This window comes from Rhinolophus ferrumequinum, chromosome X (genome assembly GCF_004115265.2).
Source record: "Rhinolophus ferrumequinum isolate MPI-CBG mRhiFer1 chromosome X, mRhiFer1_v1.p, whole genome shotgun sequence".
NCBI lineage: Eukaryota > Metazoa > Chordata > Mammalia > Chiroptera > Rhinolophidae > Rhinolophus > Rhinolophus ferrumequinum.
This window is the reverse complement of record NC_046284.1, coordinates 86,063,375-86,082,547: the sequence shown is the minus strand read 5'-3', so window position 1 is coordinate 86,082,547 and position 19,173 is coordinate 86,063,375. Positions and strand designations below refer to the sequence as shown.

Genomic DNA, 19,173 nt, shown 5'->3' with positions numbered 1-19,173 from the left:
ACTCCAAGTCCTGCAGAGAAGGTTCAATGAAGCCTGTTGATTTACCTCTGTGCGAGAGTTTCCTGGGAAATGGTGACCTAGAGAATTCCTGCTACCCTATCCCAGGCCTAACCAGGGGAATTGTGTATTGGGAGGCATCCTAGGCGTCTGGTAAAAACATTCCTGTGTTTCTACTTTACTCTCACACTATTACCACACTCGGAATTCTTCTGACTGCAGACGTGTGGTTTTTCCCACACACCAAGCAATTCTCTGCAACACTAGCTGGGTGTCCAGCAACTCAATTCAATCCTGACACACCGGAGTTAGCTCAGAGACCATAGGAAAAGGGCTCAGTCCCACAAGACTGCCCCTCGCACCCCCAATGCCAATTGCAATTTCCAGATTGTTGCCTGTCGCCAGATAAAGAGATACTTTGGGTGAGGTCTGGAAAGTTCCCAAGTACAGGAGCTTGTGTCCCCATGGATTTTGGGTTCGTCCCTTTCCCAGCATGGATGTGTTCGCCAACCTGGTAGCTCCCTGCACCCCTTACTATTGGGATTTCATCTAGGCTTCATTACGTAGGCATGAATGATCGTTAACTCCATTTCCAGCCCCTCTCTTCCCCGGAGAATGGAGGGTGGAGCTGAAAGTTTCAAGCTTCTAATCATGGCTTGATCTTTCTGGTGAACAGCCCCCATCTAAGCAGCCATGCATGAGCCACCAGAGTTGCTTATTAGGACAAAAGATGCTCCTAGTACTCTTATCTGTTAGGAAATTACAAGGATTTGGGGAGCTCTATGTCAGGAACCGGGGGAAGAGACCAACATGTATTTTCTGTTATTTCACACCAGGGTTCATTCTCTTGGTGGGGAGGGGTGTGGGCTCAGAGCAGACTGGGTTATGCTGAAATAACACAACCACAGTTTATTTCTCACTCATGCTACTTGTCCATCTCAGGTGGACTGGGGCTCTTCTCCACATTATCAACACCCTCATGCCGGGACCCAGGGACACATAGCAGTCACACAGGTGGCCTGGCAGAGAGAACATAGAGTGTGGTTAAGTATGAACTGACTCATCAAATGGCCAAGTTTAACCTTCAAGAGGTGAGAGAGTACAGTCCTCTATGAAAAGCGAGAGGTAGGATACTTGTGAACATTCTAAAATCAGCCACAAGGAGGGTGTGGCATCATAAAACAGAAGGTGGGGCACGGGAACCGCCAAGCAGTGGTTCTCAATAGGGGAAAAGGGTGTGGATTTTACCCCCCAGGTAGCATTCTACAATGTCTGGAGAGATTTTTGGTTGTTATGACTTAAGGGGGGTGGGGTTACTGGCATCTAGTACAACACACACACACACACACACACACACACACACACACAACAACAAAAACAAGAATTATCAGACCCAATATCTCAGTAGGGCCAAAGTTCAAAATGCTGACTAAAGGAATGGTGCTTAAATGGAGAGATTTTTAGGCACCAGACAGGTGATCTCTCAGTGAGGGTAGGTAAGGAGAAGTATGGTACCGTTTCTAAGTCCGTCAATTTATCACAGGGCACTTATGAAGCCTTGACTGTGCGCAGAGCTCTATGGGAAAGGCAGACGGGCGAGTGACTGGGTTCCTATAGTCATCTTAAGGGACAAAGTTGACCATGCATGGTCCCTCTTGTCCCCACTGACCTGAGGGCCACCCCAGCTCTATGTCAAGGGTTCCTGTGTGGGGGTCTATTTCTCAGCTTTCTCTTCTGTCCCAGATCAATCGGCTAATCCCTGTGCCAGTATAACCCGATGTCAGGGACCAAAAGCTCCACAATTAGTTGGCTGCCCAGAAGGCAATTTCCCTTACTTCATCCTTCTATACGGCCTTTGCACATCCAGATACATGTTAGAATCTGCGGGTCAAGTTGCATGATTTAAAAAAAAAAACAAAAACGCTTTTGGGATTCTAACTAGAATTCCATTAAATTTGTAGATCAATTTTGGGGGTAATGACATCTTTACACTGTCAAGTCTTCTTATCCAAGGACCTGGGCTAGGTCTCCATTTTTAAGGGGTTTTTTATATGTTACCTTAAAGTTTTATTATTTATTGCATCCACATTTTGCACACTTCTGTTAGATTTATTTCTAAGTATCTGTTGTTATTGCCTCTATTTCTCACAAGAACCTATGAGGGTGGTGGGGACCTGAGGCTCAGAGAACTGCCCAGCCCCTGCTAGCCCATTCACACCTGAAGGAACTGGAAGAGACAAATCTTGAAATCCTCCATCAGAGACACAGGGCTTGAGGAGCGCTGCTAGGGGTGTATGACATTCGCACTGAAAGTCAGCCAGCCAACCACGTATGGGAATCAGGGTCATCAACTTTTCTACTTTTGATGGAACACTAGACTTTAGAAATCTGGAAGATGCTGGATGAGGGACAGAGGAAGAAAGGAGACTGGGAGACAACGAGAAAAGTATACTAGCTCCATAATCTTGCCTGGATTTAGTCCAGTTCACTTCACTCTGTTGGCTCTATTAAGATTTGTTCTCCCTTAGGGAGACACATGTGCTTGTGGGAACAGTTTTTGAACCAGTGACGTAGACCAATGGTGCTTTGGACAACACTTTATGTGTGTGACAGTTTTATCTGAATAGTATATTCATAAAATGCATGAATCAAGGTATCACTGCAGGGCGCCTGGTTCAGACTCTCTGTAAGGGGGTCGGACATGGTGACTCTCCTCTTTTCTTTGTTGGTAGTTAGCCAGGGAACAGACAGAGTGAAGCGGTCCCCTGGCTACAAATGCGTTTCTCTCCTCCATTATTACTGTGGAGGGCTAAGGGTACCTCAGTCCCCGATCCCCACACCTGTCCTAGAAGCCCTTCCCAGGTAGCAGGGAGGAAGTTCACGGTCCTTAAAGGTATTGCAGTGCCATCTGCCAGTGTAAGAGTGTTGTAGGCCCAACTGGCCTTTTAGTTCTGGGGTGTAGTTCTTGCTCTTTCTATCCATTTACCCTCCACTTGGAGTTTCTCTGGAGTTACTCTTACCTTTTTAGTTATTTCCTCCTGCTTATTTTGGCTTCTGGTTCCCTTCACCCTTGCAAATCTCATCTGAACTTCTTTCTTTTTTAGGAATTCTTCACAATTTCTGGTCCCCAGATGTCAACCTTTCTTGTTTTCTAGTACAGAGGGTCCCCCACTTATGATGGCTTGTTCGACTTACAATTTTTCGACTTTATAATGGTATGAAAACAATATGCATTCAGTAGCTACCATACTTCAAATTTTGAATTTTGATCTTTGTCAAATATATGATACATATATTGATACATTATATGATACATTCAATATACATGCAATATATGACATGTTCTGTCTCGTGAAGCTGGGCAGTGGCAGGGAGCCACAGCTCCCAGTCAGCAATCAGGGGGGTCAACAACCGATACTCTACAGTGTGCTGTGTTTTCAGCATTTTTTGGATATTGTGTTTCAACATTTTATTATACAATAGCTTTTGTGTTAGATGATTTTGCCCACCTGTAGCTGACGTAAGCGTTCTGAGCGGGTTTAAGGCAGGCTAGCCTAAGCTATGATGCTCAGTATTAAATGCATTTTTGACTCACAGTATTTTCAACTAATGATGGGTTTATCGGGACATAACTCCATCATAAGTCAAGGAACATCTGTACTTTATGAATTTTTTTCTGTCATTTCAGTGGATCACTGGGGAGACTGACAAGTTTGCTCAAGCAGCCACCTTCAGATAGACTTTAAGGGTGTTTTTTAAAAGTTTCTAGTAGAAAAAGTTGTTTTAGTTTTATTATGTTGTGTCCAGAGAATGTCCCTTGTATTTTCTACATTGGTGGTGGGCGGTATTTATCCAGATCGTATTTATGGCCTGTTCCATGGTCAAATTTTTTTCCATTTTTCCTTTTTTATCATTGACTAAGGTGTCATTGACAAACTTTGGCATTTTTCCTAATCCTTTAAAAAGATATAACTCTACCCTTCTATATATAATACATTTTCATTTTGTGAGATTTTAAAAATATTCCAATCTAATGAGAATTTAGTGGTTGAATTCTTTTAGGAAATACTGTGTACTTTATTTTTCTCTAGGAATTTCACATGTATATTAGCACTTAAAGGAAGTCCTGCCACAGACCAAGTTATTTGTTTAAATCACAATTGGCAAAACTGATATGGGAGTCCCCTCCCTACAGAAATGTTCCCCTCGTTTTGATTACGCTTCTAACCAGTTTCAGAATCCTAGAATAAAGATTGCTCCTGGCCTGCATCACAGAATGTCTCAGAAAACTACTTAAAAGCCTGTGACTTCCCAACATCCCCCAAGCTATTCCGGACACCCCAGGCCAGTCTACTTGTTGATTGTAATCCTTGTAGCCTAATGTTCTCTCCTATCCATTCTGGGCGCAGCTCCTGGACAATTGAAGTCACCTAAATGATTGATCAAATGGCCACAGGCGCTATAGAGCTAATGGATTTATTAGCTAAAATCTATTCTTCCTCCTTCAGGGACCTTGGGGTTACAGATGATACCCCAGCCAGGTTGCCAATCGCAACCAAAGAAGCCAACCCAGTCTTCCAGGCAGATCTCAAGACCCCTTCCTCTCATTTGAGATCAAATAGGGCGAGAGTTCCTTGAATCCCCCAATAGGTAGGGACAGCTCTACGCCCCTGCCCTGCAGGAAGCAGATGCAGAAGAACAGACCTGTCCCTCAACTTCCCACAGAGATTTTATGGGGATCCCGTCTCTCAAGGGGAAAACAAGGCAGGCAGGTAGAGATAGACATCGGGTCTCTGCATTACCACCCAAAAGACCTCCCCTCTCTGTCCAAAACTTCCCCTTTCCGTTGTAATTATCTACCCCTATGAGGAACAAATGGGTACAAAATACCCAACTAGGTTAGACCAGTGACTCGCACCTGCGCAGTAAAGGCCACAGTGACTTTCATTTCACCTGGGCCTCATCATACCATTATTATAATATCATACATATGCCCGGAAGTTGATTATAACAGACTGAAGTCTAGGAAAGACATGCAGTCTAAAAAGATGAGGTAATAGGCTCTTGTTAATCACAGGTGTCAAGTGGTCCCACACACGGAAAGGAACAGCCCATTCTAGAGAAAAAAAAGATAAAAACTCCAAGTTCTTGCCAGTCAGGCCCTTTCTGGAGCCTGGGCTCTTGGGCCTTTTAGCCTTTTGAGCCTCTTGTTTTGCTCGGGGCCGTTCCAAACCCTTTGGAGTGTATTTTTCTCCTAGTAATGCCACCTTGAGCCTTGAGCCCCTTGGCTCTTTGAACCTCTTGAGCCTTGCCCTTGCTTCGGCCCACTCCAACCTCTTCAGAGTGTGCTATCCCTTTTACCTTTTCTTCTTGTAAACTTTTTCACCACTTTATCTCGGCATCTCATTCAATTCTTTGCTAGAGACACCAAGAACCTGGACACCGTGCAGAGAAGGGCCCACTCTCCGGTAACAATACAATGGCTGTCAGCTGGCACGTTGGTTGGCACCTCAGCTACCCTGTTTCCCCAAAAATAAGACATAGCTGAACCATCAGCTCTAATGCGTCTTTTGGAGCAAAAATTAATATATGACCCGGTCTTATTTTAATATAAGATTGGGTCAATATAATATAATATAATATCAGGCCAGGTCTTATATTAATTTTTGCTCCAAAGGGCACATTAGAGCTGATGGTCCGGCTAGGTCTTATTTTCGGGGAAACACGGTAGGATGAGTCTTTGTTTCTTGTGGTCTAATCCTCCAACAGGCCTGCCTGGGCTTCTCTGCATGGCAGGCTTAGGACCTCTGAGACCTGGTCTTTCTCCAGGCTCTGTTCTGCAGGCTCCCTTGCACCAATTCTGGCACAGGACTTGATCTATTTTACTCTCCCAAAGAAAATTCATTTCACAAGGCAATAGTTATCAAAGGACAATTCATTGAAGATTTCATAGGGAAGACTGGTAAAGGTGAAGGAGGTATATATTTTACAGAGAGAGCAGTTCACTGCAAAAATCACCTGAACTGCTTTTTTCCCCAAAAACATTACCCTTAAGCTATTCTACCACTGATGCTTCTATTCCTTCCCTCTATCCCCAATCTTCAAATTTTCCATGCTTTATTAGGTCAGTTTTAGTCTGCCCAGGCTTGGATCTCCACAATCAACACTTAACGCTGTCTTCAAGTGTGTGAGTGTCTATTGTTTTAGCCTAGGTTCCCAAGGAAACAGCCTTAGGGCCATATAAAACACCTCCAAACAGATTCTGCAGAGTAACCACACATAGAACAGTGCATGAGAAGGAGGAAAGAGGGAGAATTTGTCTGCCTGGCTCACTCCCGGTTACTTTTCTTATTGGTCAAAATGTACCCCACCGGTATTGACTCCCCACGCTTCTAGATGGCATCTTCTGGCTCCTGGAGCAGCTGTGTGGGAAGACGGACACCCCACTTTGAGGTGCAGTGACTCATATGTTCCAACAGTGGCAGGAGGAGCTGGAAGGCCTAGGTGTGCAGCTCATTGGCCTGTCTTTACAGCATCCAAGCGAGAAAGCTAAACTAAACGGCCTCAGGCAAGCCCTAAATTCACCTGGTAGTTGGAGTAGCTAGCTAATTGCCTTTATCTGGAGGAAAAATTAAAGTATCACTACACTTTAGTGAGCCCCTCACATCTTGGAGCCAGGCGTCCAGGCTGAAACTCCCAGGTGACAAGGAGATGGAGTGTTTTTCTTCCTTGACATCACTTTTCAAAGGGATGGGTCCGAGGCTCTTAAGAAAGACATTCTTGGCTTACAGGCTGGCAAGAGGCTTATTTAGTTTTTTTTCTTTTTTTTTTTTTAATTTATTGGGGTGACAATTGTTAGTAAAGTTACATAGATTTCAGGTGTACAATTCTGTATTACATCATCTATAAATCCCATTGTGTGTTCACCACCTAGAGTCAGTTCTCCTTCCGTCACCATATATTTGATCCCCCTTACCCTCATCTCCCACCCCCACCCCCCTTACCCTCTGGTAACCACTAAACTATTGTCTGTGTCTATGAGTTCACTGATATGTGGTATATAAACCAAAAACAACAAAAGAACAAGACAAACAAATGAGAAACAAAAACTTATTTAGCTTTTTAAAAGATGTACATACATATCAAAGGGGCAGGAGAAGGATTCACAAACCCGAGGTTTCTCAAGGAAATGCCTGAAGAAAAGTGGAGGGGAACAGCGAAAAAGCCATTTGATGTTTATTTACACTAACGATCTCCCCGTTGGTTACTCTGTTATAGTTATGTTACCGTGCAAAAGATCTGGCTGCTTGCCACAGGAAAGCCAAAACTCGAGAGGCGAAGTTGGTGGAAAGAAAAGCAGGTTTTATTCCAAAATGCCAACATTAAGGGAAGACAGTGGACTGACTCCCTGTCACAAAGACTGCCTTCCTTCTCTTAATATCGCCAAAAGGTTTCATAGACTTGCAAGGAGAGGCAGAACAGAGGAAGAAGTTGGCCAGACAACTTCTGGAGAAAATACTTCCTAGAGGGTGGTCAGCCCAGGGTCAGGAGTGCTTGCTATACAAATGCACAAAACCCCTCGGAAGTAACCGGGCCAGGGATGCATAGAGTCTGGCACAAACAGAACCATTGGAACTGGTATGCGTAGTGAATATACAGTAAACAGAGTCATCAAGGCTTGGTGGGAGAGACGGGAGGCAACGAAAGGAAAAAAAAAACTTTCAAAAAGTCCCAAATAAAATTACATCAGAGGTTTAAATATCAAAAACAGAAGCTATAGGGTCACCATTACAGTTACACTACCATTTTTAAAATTATTTCCATTGCCACTTCTGCTTTTTTTAGTTAGTTTGTAGCTGCCTAAATATCTAGTAATTCCACCGTAAGATTTAAAGTAAAGCAATCATCAGAATTATGATAGAATGAATGTAAAAATTCATATAATACTCACCTTGCGGGGAGGGGGACCTTAAAATGCGCCATACCAATGGTGAATGATTAACGCAGATTCTCGTTTAGCAATGCACAAAAATTGTCCTTCCTCATACCCTAACTTGACCGCCACTATGTTGTCTTTAAAGCCTGTGCTTTCTCTGTCTTAAACCTGATACCCTGTATGCCGGAGACTGCCTTTATTGCACCTTATACAAAAGTTCTTCCTTTCAACACTTTGCGGTTGTTATCTCCTTGCCTCCAGTGTGGTGTTTGAGAGACCCGATGTCAGTTTCTTTTTCCTTTGTAAGTAAACTATTTCTCTCTGGACATTTTAAATATAATCTTTGCTTATCTTTCATAATCTTACATCTCACTGTGTGGGGGTGTGTATATGTTTGTGTATGTCGTATCTGTTCTGTTCAGTACTCTATGATTCCAGACCTTTTGCACGCTAATACTACTGCATCTCTTCTGAACTGTGTTCCATGACTACATATTGGTAACTTGAAATGTAGCAAGATGATAGTGTGCGTAAACCATGGAAATTGGTGAATATTTGAAATCGGGGTTTCCTCCCTCTCTCCCCTCAAAGAGCGGGTTGTTAACCATTTACCAGCACCACTGAGAGCACTTAGTTTCTGGCACATGGTAAACCGTATAATAAATGTTTCCAGTATTATATTTGCTTGTGCACTGGGTGGGGAAGTATAGATTCTTGGGGGGCGGGGGAGGAGTTAAAAATGAAGAATTACAGAATTACAAAATGCCAGTGTGCTGAACTACACCTCTTTATTCCTCTCAACTCTGTGAAGTCTACAGTACTTATTATCCTCATTTTACACATGGAGAAACGTAAGTTCTGAAATGGTACAGTTCAGACAGCTATCACTGAGCAGAAGTGAAATTCCAATTGCAGCCCAGCCGCTTCAGCGCGCTGCCACATTTAACGCAGGTTCCTTCCTTTCATGTTCACGCCAGCGGTAATTTCACTTCGCGGCTCGCATGAAATGAATGGGTGCTGTCTTGCTCGTTGCATTGTGGGAAATGTAGTCCACAGGCTCAATGAGCATCGCTGCCCAAGAAATGACTTTAGCCTTGGAACAAAAGAACAGTTTTTGTTCCTCACGACATTTCAGCTACGCATGCGCGATTTCAGCAGCTTTGGTCATGCGGTTGCATGCTGGGAACCGCAGTTCTCCGGACCGGCAACGACGACACAAGGTGACTGGACTCACGTAGTAAGTTCAAGAGGGGTCCGGACCTCACCGGAGCCTCCGCATTCCAAGATGACAGGCTTGCCACGCTGCGGTAGCCCTTAGTCGTGTGCGACAGGCATTCGGATCAACTGAAAACATAAACCGAAGCCCTAAGATTTCTCAGCGGTTTGCGCTCTCGCCTAGGCTCGGGCTGCTCGTGAATCGGCCTCTGTAGTACCGTTTCTCCCCACTCTGAAAGCTAAAGTAGGCCCTGGGGCGCGGAGGACGTGGGTCCAGGCCGAGACGGTTGAGGCACGACTGCCCTGTCCCACCCGCGAGGGAAGAAGGGAAGTTCGCTCTCAGCGCTGCAGCTGCTCAGTCTGGGCGGTGACACCGGGTAAGCTGCAGACCCAATGTTTGTGTGTAGAAGGGAACCACTATTGCGGGGTGAGCTGGGGGGCACAGGGGTCCAGATATCAGCGGAGCCGCCTTGTGGGTGTTCTGGAGGCCCCAGTGGGGACCTAGTCTTTGAGTTAATGTCGAGGAGGGAACGGGGGTGTGGCCAGAGGACTGTTAACAGAGCGGACCGCGTGAGTGTCCTGGAGGTCTGGCACGGGTGTTATCGGGGAATCATTAGGGGCTAATAGGAGTGTTTTGGTCGACATGTTCATGGGGGCCAGTGGGGCTGTGTTCATTTATTAATGAGGGGGTGGTAGAGTAGGCAACTAGAAGGTAATGGGAGGCAGATGGGAGTGTGATCCCTGAGGGATTGGTGGAGGTAAGATTTCAACAGGTTAATGAAGAGCGATGGGGCATAGTAATCGGAAAGGTAATGGTCAGGTTATGGAGGGAATAATAGAGGCTGGTGGGGGTCATGATCAAGAAACTAATGGAGGCAGTGATCAAAGAAGAGAGAATGAGAGGCTGGAGGGGGGTATTGTAGTCAAAGGCTTAGTGGGTGATCATGGCATGATTGAGGAATTAATGGTAACAGTGAGCAAAGAGAGAGTAATAGAAAGGTGGTGGGGTGTGATCATCAAGCATCAAGTTATTATTGGGAGGCGAGGTGGGCAATGCGGGGAGAATGGGGAACTGATTGATCATCAGGGATTAGTGTGTGATAATGAAGGGCTTACGGGGGGCTAATGGTGTGACCTGTGAGGGATCGATTGGAGGGCTGAGTTAATGGGGGCTGATAAATCATAGTATTTGAGAGCTTAATGGGGAGCTAATAGGCCATGAGCCTCCAGGAGTTAATAGGGGTTGATGAGGATTTAGTAGTAAAGGAATTACTGGGGGCCTAATTATTTCAGGGATTAATGGGAAATGGGGTAGATTCCTCATTTCAGGCAGAGAGATTAAGGGGGTGGGTAGTACAATGTAGTATTAGGATAATGGGGATGAAAGCAAGGGATTAATGGGGGGCTAATAAGTTTATATGAATCTGGGGCAATGAGGACAGTTGTGGAGACAGCAAGATGTTAATGGGCATTAAATTGGCAGAGAAGGGTTTATAGTGAGAGTCGCAGTGTTTAACATGTGGAGTGTGGGTAACAGCAGTAGGTTGACCAGGTCAGTCATGGGTCATTTATGAGATAAGTGTTGGGTTTGGGGAATCTGTGGGGTGAGTGATGGGTTTTGTGGGGTGAATGGTGGAAGTTCTGTGGGGTGAGTGAATGGGTTCTGTGGGTGAGTGATGGAGCCTCAGAGCTCAGTGCGGGGGTCCTTCAGGCTCTGTGAGGTCAGTGGGGCAGTGACTGGGCTTTCAGTCTTCCAGTCTGCTGAATGAGCTATCATGTGTATCAGATGAGCCCAGCTTAGTTTGTGTTGTGTTTCCCTGCCCTTCAGAGGTAGGTGGTGGCCCACTTACCCAGTTACTGATATGGGGCAGTATCGGCTTCCTGTTGGCAGGTCCCTGGGCAAACAGTGTGTGAGATGGGACGAACATCAAAGGACAAGCGGGATGTCTACTACCGCTTGGCCAAGGAGAATGGCTGGCGTGCCCGGAGTGCCTTCAAGCTGCTACAACTGGATGAGGAATTCCAACTCTTCCAAGGTCCCCACCTGGTGGGCGAGTCACAAGGGGATGGGGTGGGCATAGGGAACAGACTAGCGAGCTAGGTCTGCAGAGCACTCTGCGGTAGGTGGGCTGACTTGGAGGGTCAGTGGGGCAGGGACCAGGCAGGAAGGTGTGCAGATACTCAAGAGGGTTTGGGCCTCTGGGCAGCAGATAGATGTGGGTGCTCCCCAGGGAAGAGGGATGAAGTTTGCAGGGGCCCAGGGTTGGAGAGGTAGGTACAATTGACCACGACACCTTCCTATGTGTGCTCAGGCGTGACACGGGCAGTTGACCTGTGTGCAGCCCCAGGCAGCTGGAGTCAGGTGCTGAGCCAGAAGATTGGGTGAGTGTGGAGTCCCAGATGGGGGGCCTGGGAGGGCAGGCTAGGGTGGGGAACGGGCCAGGAGTGAAAACTGGGCTGACATGGGTCATGTTGTCCACAGGGGCCAGGGTTCTGGCCACGTGGTAGCTGTGGACCTTCAGGCTATGGCTCCGCTACCAGGTGTGTTACAGATCCAGGGGGACATCACCCAGGTGAGCATGGCTGGGGGTGTTGAAGTGTTTCCTGGGCGAAGATACCCCAACCTGGGGGACTGCTGAAAGTAGAAGAAAGAAACAGACTGAGAAAGACAGACAGAGATAGAGTAACTGAGAGAGCCCAAGAGAGTGTAACAGCAGAGAAACAGAGCCAGCAGGTTGTCATTGCAGAGAAATGGCAAAAAGCGATGGGACTGTGTCCCCAGAGATGGAGGCTGGTCTTAGACAGGAAAAGCCTAAGCGTTTGGCTGAGCCAGGGCTTGCAGGCCAGGGCCACGAGCAGGTGGGGTTAGAGGGTGGCAGTGTGGGGGGACCTTGGGGCCACTCAACCACCCTCTCTCCCATAGCTGTCCACTGCCAAGGAGATCATCAAGCACTTTGAGGGCTGCCCTGCGGACCTAGTGGTGTGCGACGGGGCTCCCGATGGTAAACACAGGGGTTGGGAGGCCAGGTGGGGGCACCCCGTGTGTGTCCTCCCACCTTATTGGCTTCTTTCACCTCTTCGAATCCTCCCTCCTCTCTCCTCCACTGCCAGCTGTTTCCCACATCTGGCAACTTCTCCCTACTCTGCTGCCTGCTCTCTACCTCTGTCTTCTCCCTCATCACACGCCACTTTGGTTTTTCTGTTGTCCACCCTTCCCTCTTCTCATCTCTCATCTCTCTGCAGCTGTCAAGTTCCATCTAATTGCCCATTTATTTCCATCAGTCATCCATTCAACACACGTTTATTGAACACCTATTGTATGTCAGACACTGTTCTACATGTTGGGAAAACATTTGTGAATAAAATTTCACTAATCTCTGACCTCATAGAGCTGGTGTTCTAGTGGGATCAAATGGAAAACAAACAAATGATGGAGCTCTGTAGCATGTGACAAGGTGATAGGTACCGTGGGGAAAGGGGGGTAGGTGGGGAGTACCTGTCGGAATGTTAAATAAAGTGGATGAGGAAGGCTTCACTGACATTAGTACAAAGATCTAAAGATGAGAGAGTGGGCCAGGGGTGTGCCTGGAGGAAGAACAATCCAGGCAAAGGGACCAGCCTGTGCAAAGGCCCTGAGGTGGGAGGGTGCTTGGCATGTGTGAGCATCAGTGTGGAGATCAGTGTGGTTGGATCAGAGTGAATGAGGGGGAGAGTGGTAGGAAGTGAGGGCCGTCAGGTGACGGGATAGATCCTGGTGGGCCACAGTGAGGACTTTGGCTTTTTCGCTGAGATGAGAGCTCAGAGAAAACCATGAGAGGGTTGTGAGCAATGAATGGCTGTGCCCAACTCTGGCTTCTGTGAGCAGTGTGAAGAGCGAGGGTGGAAGCAGGGGGACTTGGGAGGAGGAGGACATTGCAGTAGTCCAGGTGAGTGATGACAGTGGTGGCAGTGGTAGAGATGACAAGAGGGTCAATTCAGATCTTTTAAAAGTAGGGCTGCCAGGATTTGCTAATGGCTTGAATGTGGGTGTGAGGAGAGTATGGGGCGTGGGCATCAAAGGTAACTAAGGTTTTTGGCCTGAACAGCTGGAAGGATTGGATAGGATGGAGAAGATGATGGGAAGAGCAGGTTTGGGCAGGAAGGTCAGGAGTTTGGTTTTGGATGGGTTGAGTCTGAGATGTGGAGTCTGATCTAAGTCTGGAGTTAAGAGTCCGGACCGTTGTTCAGACTTCTAAGCGTCTGGAGTTAAGAAGCAGAAATGATGATAAAGATACTTGCAGATTAGGTTGTTTTCAGAATTAAAATGAGTTCCTAAGGGTGAGGAGCTCAGAATTTTCATCCAGTTGACATACGAATTTGCATGCAGAACCTTAGCAGTAAGAGAGCCTGGGAAATATTTTTAGCATTCTAACCTGTCTGGGACAGGAAGATAGCTAGAACTGGATGGCCCCCCTAACGCCGTTCCTCTTGCCGCAGTAACTGGCCTCCATGATGTTGATGAGTATATGCAGGCTCAGCTCCTCCTGGCCGTGAGTAACCCTGGCTGCCCCTGCCTCAGTTTGGCCCCCTCCTGGCTGTCTCCACCTCAGCCTTAACCATCTGTCCTGCCCACAGGCTCTAAATATTGCTACACATGTCTTGAAGCCAGGAGGCTGCTTTGTAGCCAAGGTAAGCCTTGGTGAGCCTGGTGCAGGGCAGAGGAGTCCCCAAAGCCCACCCTCATGCCTCTATCTCTGCCTCCCCACCCTGTAGATCTTCCGAGGCCGGGATGTGACACTGATCTACAGCCAACTGCGTGTCTTCTTCTCCAGCGTGCTCTGTGCCAAGCCCAGGAGCAGCCGGAACTCTAGCATTGGTCAGTGGGGTGGAGGCCAATAGGAATCGGGAACCCATCCTGCCCAGAGCAGAGGTGGCAGTCATCCCTCACTCTACCTTCCACCCACAGAGGCCTTCGCTGTCTGTCAGGGTTATGACCCCCCTCAGGGCTTCCTGCCGGACCTGACCAAACCCCTGCTGGACCACTCTTACGGTGAGAGCAAGAGCCCTGCGCTCTCTCCCTGGGGAGACTCTGCCCCCTTGTGGAATTTATGTCTCAGGAGGGCGCTCAACCCCGCCCTCTGGTGGAAAATTTGCCCTCCATGGATATTCTGTCCTAGGAGGATTTTCAACCCAGTCCCATAGTGGTAACTCTTGGACCTGGTGAAATTCTGTCCCACGACGGTTCTGAGTCCTGCCCCAGTGGACACTCTACCTGCCGAAGGAGATTGTAGCCTAGGAAGACTCAGTCACACCCCCAGGAAACCCCTCCCATGTGGCAGTTTTGCCCCATGAGGGTCTTTCTTCTTCAGTGGGAAAAGGCACAGAACATGCTCTTGTAGCAAGTGAGACAAGGTCCAGGCAGTATATGATAGAATGGCAGGTGCACATAAAAGTGTGGTCCAAAACAGCAGGGCAGTGCATTGTTTTAGAAGAGATGATCATGGAGGGCCTCCCTGAGAAGGTCATTGGAACCAAATGAAGGATTTCCAGCGGAGGACTGTGAGCGGAGCTGGTGGATACGTGAAGAGGCCTCTCCGTACCCACGGTGTAGCCTGAGTCATGAGTGGCCCCAGTCACCTCAGCCCTGTCCTGTCTTATTTCTCCCTGCTTGTCAGATCCAGATTTCAACCAATTAGATGGTCCCACCCGCATCATTGTGCCATTTGTGACCTGTGGGGACCTGAGCTCCTATGATTCGGACCGCAGTTACCCACTGGATGTGAGTGCCCAGCCATCAGCAGGCAGATGGGGGGGAGGGGCACAGTCCTACGCTCCCATGTTCTCACCATCTTCCCGCCATGTGTCCCCGCAGCTAGAGGACGGCTCAGAGTACAAGTACACTCCACCCACACAGCCCCCCATCTCGCCACCGTACCAGGAGGCCTGCACATTGAAGAAGAAGGGGTGGCTGGCTAAGGAGATCCGCCCTCAGGACTGTCCCATCAGCACAGTGGACACATTGCCCCGGTCCCTCGCTGCCCCACAGCGTCACACCCTGCTGGCCTCTGAGGTCTGGAAACACATGGCGCAGGGCCCGCAGTGCCACCCTCCCAGTGTGCCTCTTTCTACCCCCAAATTACATGGTTCCTGGGGCCAAAATTCTCTTCCCTACCTCCCAATAGCTATAAAAATCAATGGGTAAAACCAAGTATAACGAGTGGAAAAGCTTAGACGAGTTTCTTTTCTTTTTCTTGGGTAGGTGGAAGACAGTGAAATGAATTGTTCACCTTAACACATTAAGGTAAATTTGTCTTTTTCTCTAAGAGCTTGAGTACAGGGCACTTTTAAGAAAAGGATCAGTAAAATCTCACTCACCTTTGACATTTTTATATCAACTGATAAGATTTCAGTCAGCAGACCTTTACCGAACATCTGATGTGGCATGTCAGGAATTGCTTTAAGCATTTTACATGTTACATGTTGAGGCATTCCATAAACATTTATTAAGCACACACCGTGTGCTGGACATTGTTCTAGATTTGGAGGTAGAGTAGGGAACAAAACAGGCAAATATCTTGGCCATTGTGGAGCTTCTAGATTGAGGAAGAGGTAATAAACAATGAATAAATGCAGGGGATTACACACACACACGCACACGCTATATACAGAGGGTGCCAAAAAATATGCACTTTTTTTTTAATTAAAGTTTATTGGGGTGACAATTGTTAGTAAAGTTACATAAATTTCAGGTGTACAATTCTGTATTACATCATCTATAAATCCCATTGTGTGTTCACCACCCAGAGTCAGTTCTTCTTCCATCACCATATATTTGATCCCCTTTACCCTCATCTCCCACCCCATTATACACATTTTAAGAGAAGAAAAAACTATTAAAATTGTAATACTCAATATATACCGATAACAAAAGATGAATACAAGTTGTATATACATTTTTTTGTCACCCTCGGTATATACCCACATACAGATTTATACTTTGCATTTCACTGTATTTATACAGCTTGCATTGTAGTATATATGTATGTGTATGTGCACAAATATTTTATATATAGTATGTAAAAGTAATACTGGATATGAAATTTTTAAAAAATAAAGTAGGGTAAAGAGAATCAGGAATTAAGGGGGTGGCGGTGTGCCATTTTTAAAAGGGTTGCCGTGGAAGGCCTCACGGAGGTTGGGTTTGAGCGGAGACCTGAAAGAGATGAGGCAGGGATTTATCTAGGGGATAGTATTCCAGGGAGAGGAAATGGCAGATGCAAAGGCCCTGAGGTGGAACTGTGCCCGGTGTGAGGGAGCAGTGAGGAGCCAGTTGGCTTGTAGCAGAGTGAGCTAAGTCTGTCAGTGCCTGAAGGCTTCTCATCCTCAGGACCTCACGTTAGAGGAAGTCCCTTTTAACAATGGCTTAACGGTTGTTCAGACCAAGTCTTCCATTAAAAAAAAAAAGAAGTGAAAAAGACACCTTTAAAATAATGAAATGGCAAATCACAGTGGGGAAAGATATTTACAGTCCCTATATATAGTATCCTTGAGTTAAAAAGCTCCTATAAATCAATAAGGTAAAGATAATAGGAGAATGGCCAATAAGCACACGAAAAGCTGCTCATCAGGAAAATGCAAGTTAAAACTAAAACGATTTCATACCAAGTGTCTGAAAATATATGCAACGGTTGGAATCCTTATATACGCCAATGGCAGCATGAAATGGTGCGGCCACTGTGGAAAATTGTCAGGTATTATCTACTAAAGCTACATGTGTAGTAATTCCACTCCTAAAAAATGAGTACTAGAAGGTTCCTAGTTGGCACTATTTATAGCACCCCCAGACTTGAAACAACCCAAACATCCATCAACTGTAGAACGGATCATTAAATCATGGTATGTTCAGAGTGGAGAATTACGGGCAGTGAGAATGAGTCCTACAATTATACAAAAGAACACATTAAACGGAACATGTGTTTATGCATTTTTTTTCTGTATGTCACTGTTTACAATAGAAGGGGGGAAGAGTGTTAGTAATGAGTAAACAATGATTATAGTAGAAAAAAAGTGGGGAAATACATTTTTGTTTAAAATTTTTTCTTTGACCTTTAAGTAGCTGGCAGTCTGATACAACTCGGAAGCTGTTTGCTGTCAGGAGAACCAGAACTTGCTTTGATGAACTGTTTTTCAAATACCATCTCGTGAACGGGTCCTGAACACACAAACCCCGAGTGAGAACCTGCAACTACCACCACGAAAACAGCCAGAACAGTAACATCACGGAATGTCCATCAACACTGCATTCTTGAGGGGATTCTTGAGTGACGTCTTGCCTCTTCTCTAAATCTTTCCAGGGGTGTCCAGAATTTGCCCCGAAGGCAGGGGTTCTTAATCTGGACAGAAGTCAGGAGTATTTTGATGAACTTGACGGAGGAAAATATTTACATCTTTATTTTTACCAATATAACTGAAATTCAGCTTTACTCCCAAATAAGAATTCTGGCAGTAAATCACAATCCTAAAAGCAGTGCCTGTGACTTTCCGCCAATACAAATCAATTCATTTTTATGGGACGGTTGCAGGCATCTTAAAATAGTATTCACAATCATCACTACTTGGAATCATGGAAGATCTTATAATTTGATGTACTAATAAAGAAGTTCACATATTGCTGCATTCCAAGTTTTCATTTTAATATAGGTGGTCATATTTTTTCCAGTTTTATTGAGATATAATTGATATACCGTGTTTCCCCAAAAATAAGACCAGGTCTTATATTAATTTTTGCTCCAAAAGACGCATTAGGGCTTACATTCAGGGGAAGTCATCCTGAAAAATCATGGTAGGGCTTAATTTCCGGTTAGGTCTTATTTTCGGGGAAACGGTATAAGTTTAAAGTGTACAACATAATGATTTGATATGTGTATATATTGTGAAATGATCACCACAGTAAGTTAACATTTATCACCTCACATAGTTACAAGTGTTTCTTCTGATGGGAATTTTTAAGATCTACCCCCTTAGCAACTTTCCAATATACAATACAGTATTAACTATGGTCACCATGCTGTGCTGTATGTTACATCCCCATGACTTACTTATAACTGGAAGTTTGTACCTTTTGACCATTCACCCATTTTCCCCATCTCACCCCCGCCTATGGCAACTACCAATCTGGTCTCTGTTTCTCTGAGTTCATTTTTTTCAGATTCCACATGTAAGTGAGATCATATGGTATTTGTCTTTCTGTCTGACTTATCTCACTTAGCAAATGCCGTCAAGGTCCATCCATGTCTCAAATGGCACAGGTGATTTTTTTATGGCTGTACATTCTAGTACTCATTTCATAGGAGTGGACATGCAGCTTTAATATTCTGTTGTATGCATACACCACATTTTCTCCATCCGTCGACAGACACTTAGATTGTTTTCATATCTTGTCTATTGTGAATAACGCTGCTATGAACATGGGGGTGCAGGTATCTCTGAGATAGTGATTTCATCTTCAGATAAATACCCAGAAGTGGAATTGCTGGATCATATAGTATTTCTATTTAACTTTTTTGTTTGTTTGTTTGTTTGTTTGTTTTTGTTTTTGTTTTGTTTTTTATTATTTTTTAAATTTATTGGGGTGACAATTGTTAGTAAAATTACATAGATTTCAGGTGTCTATTTAACTTTTTGAAGAACTGTACTGTTTAATTGGTTTCCTCTGTATTTGAGTGTGTATGTGCGTGTGAGCGTGCTTTTTTAAAACACTCTGTGAAAGGGCCCACAGAACAATTATTTTATGTTAAAAACCCTTCTCTTCAAGAAAAGTCAAAAAGTCTGCCTTGACTACAGTCCTGAATTTCTACTGCTTAGCAAACAGGGGCAAACTCACCAGCTACCTGGGCAGAACCGGTTTCTGCAGCTGACTCCCATATCTTTAGAAACTCACGTTCTCTGTCCTCACCCCAGTCCAGTGATCTCAAAACTCCCCACATCCCAGTCTGTGACCCTAGGTGTTACTGCACCTGACTGTGTGACCCTAAGCGTGTCCATAC

General features: G+C 45.7%; 1 protein-coding gene across 4 annotated transcripts; it reads left to right on the top strand.

Annotated features, from left to right (window-relative positions):
* Positions 1–9,106: 9,106 nt before the first annotated feature.
* On the top strand, positions 9,107–17,891 carry FTSJ1 (FtsJ RNA 2'-O-methyltransferase 1). Of its 4 annotated transcripts, none has more exons than XM_033118325.1 (13): positions 9,107–9,525; positions 11,040–11,184; positions 11,461–11,530; positions 11,631–11,721; positions 12,072–12,150; positions 13,625–13,677; positions 13,763–13,816; positions 13,901–14,003; positions 14,094–14,177; positions 14,809–14,906; positions 15,000–15,197; positions 15,387–15,428; positions 17,244–17,891. In XM_033118325.1, the coding sequence occupies exons 2-12, from the start codon at positions 11,064–11,066 to the stop codon at positions 15,417–15,419; spliced, it is 984 nt and encodes a 327-aa protein (XP_032974216.1). In that variant the 5' UTR covers positions 9,107–9,525; positions 11,040–11,063; the 3' UTR covers positions 15,420–15,428; positions 17,244–17,891. The 4 variants fall into 4 exon arrangements, with proteins under 4 accessions (XP_032974216.1, XP_032974207.1, XP_032974201.1 ...); XM_033118316.1 differs by having other exon boundaries at positions 14,803–14,906; positions 17,241–17,889; XM_033118310.1 differs by having other exon boundaries at positions 14,803–14,906; positions 17,244–17,888.
* The last annotated feature ends 1,282 nt before the right edge of the window (positions 17,892–19,173 follow it).

Bases quoted from the DNA above. Each gene is read 5' to 3' on its own strand.
- FTSJ1 (XM_033118316.1), top strand. From the start codon at position 11,064: ATGGGACGAACATCAAAGGACAAGCGGGATGTCTACTACCGCTTGGCC. The intron at 11,185-11,460 runs GTCCCCACCTGG...ATGTGTGCTCAG, and splicing joins GGAATTCCAACTCTTCCAAG to GCGTGACACGGGCAGTTGAC. The intron at 14,907-14,999 runs GTGAGTGCCCAG...GTGTCCCCGCAG, and splicing joins ACCGCAGTTACCCACTGGAT to CTAGAGGACGGCTCAGAGTA.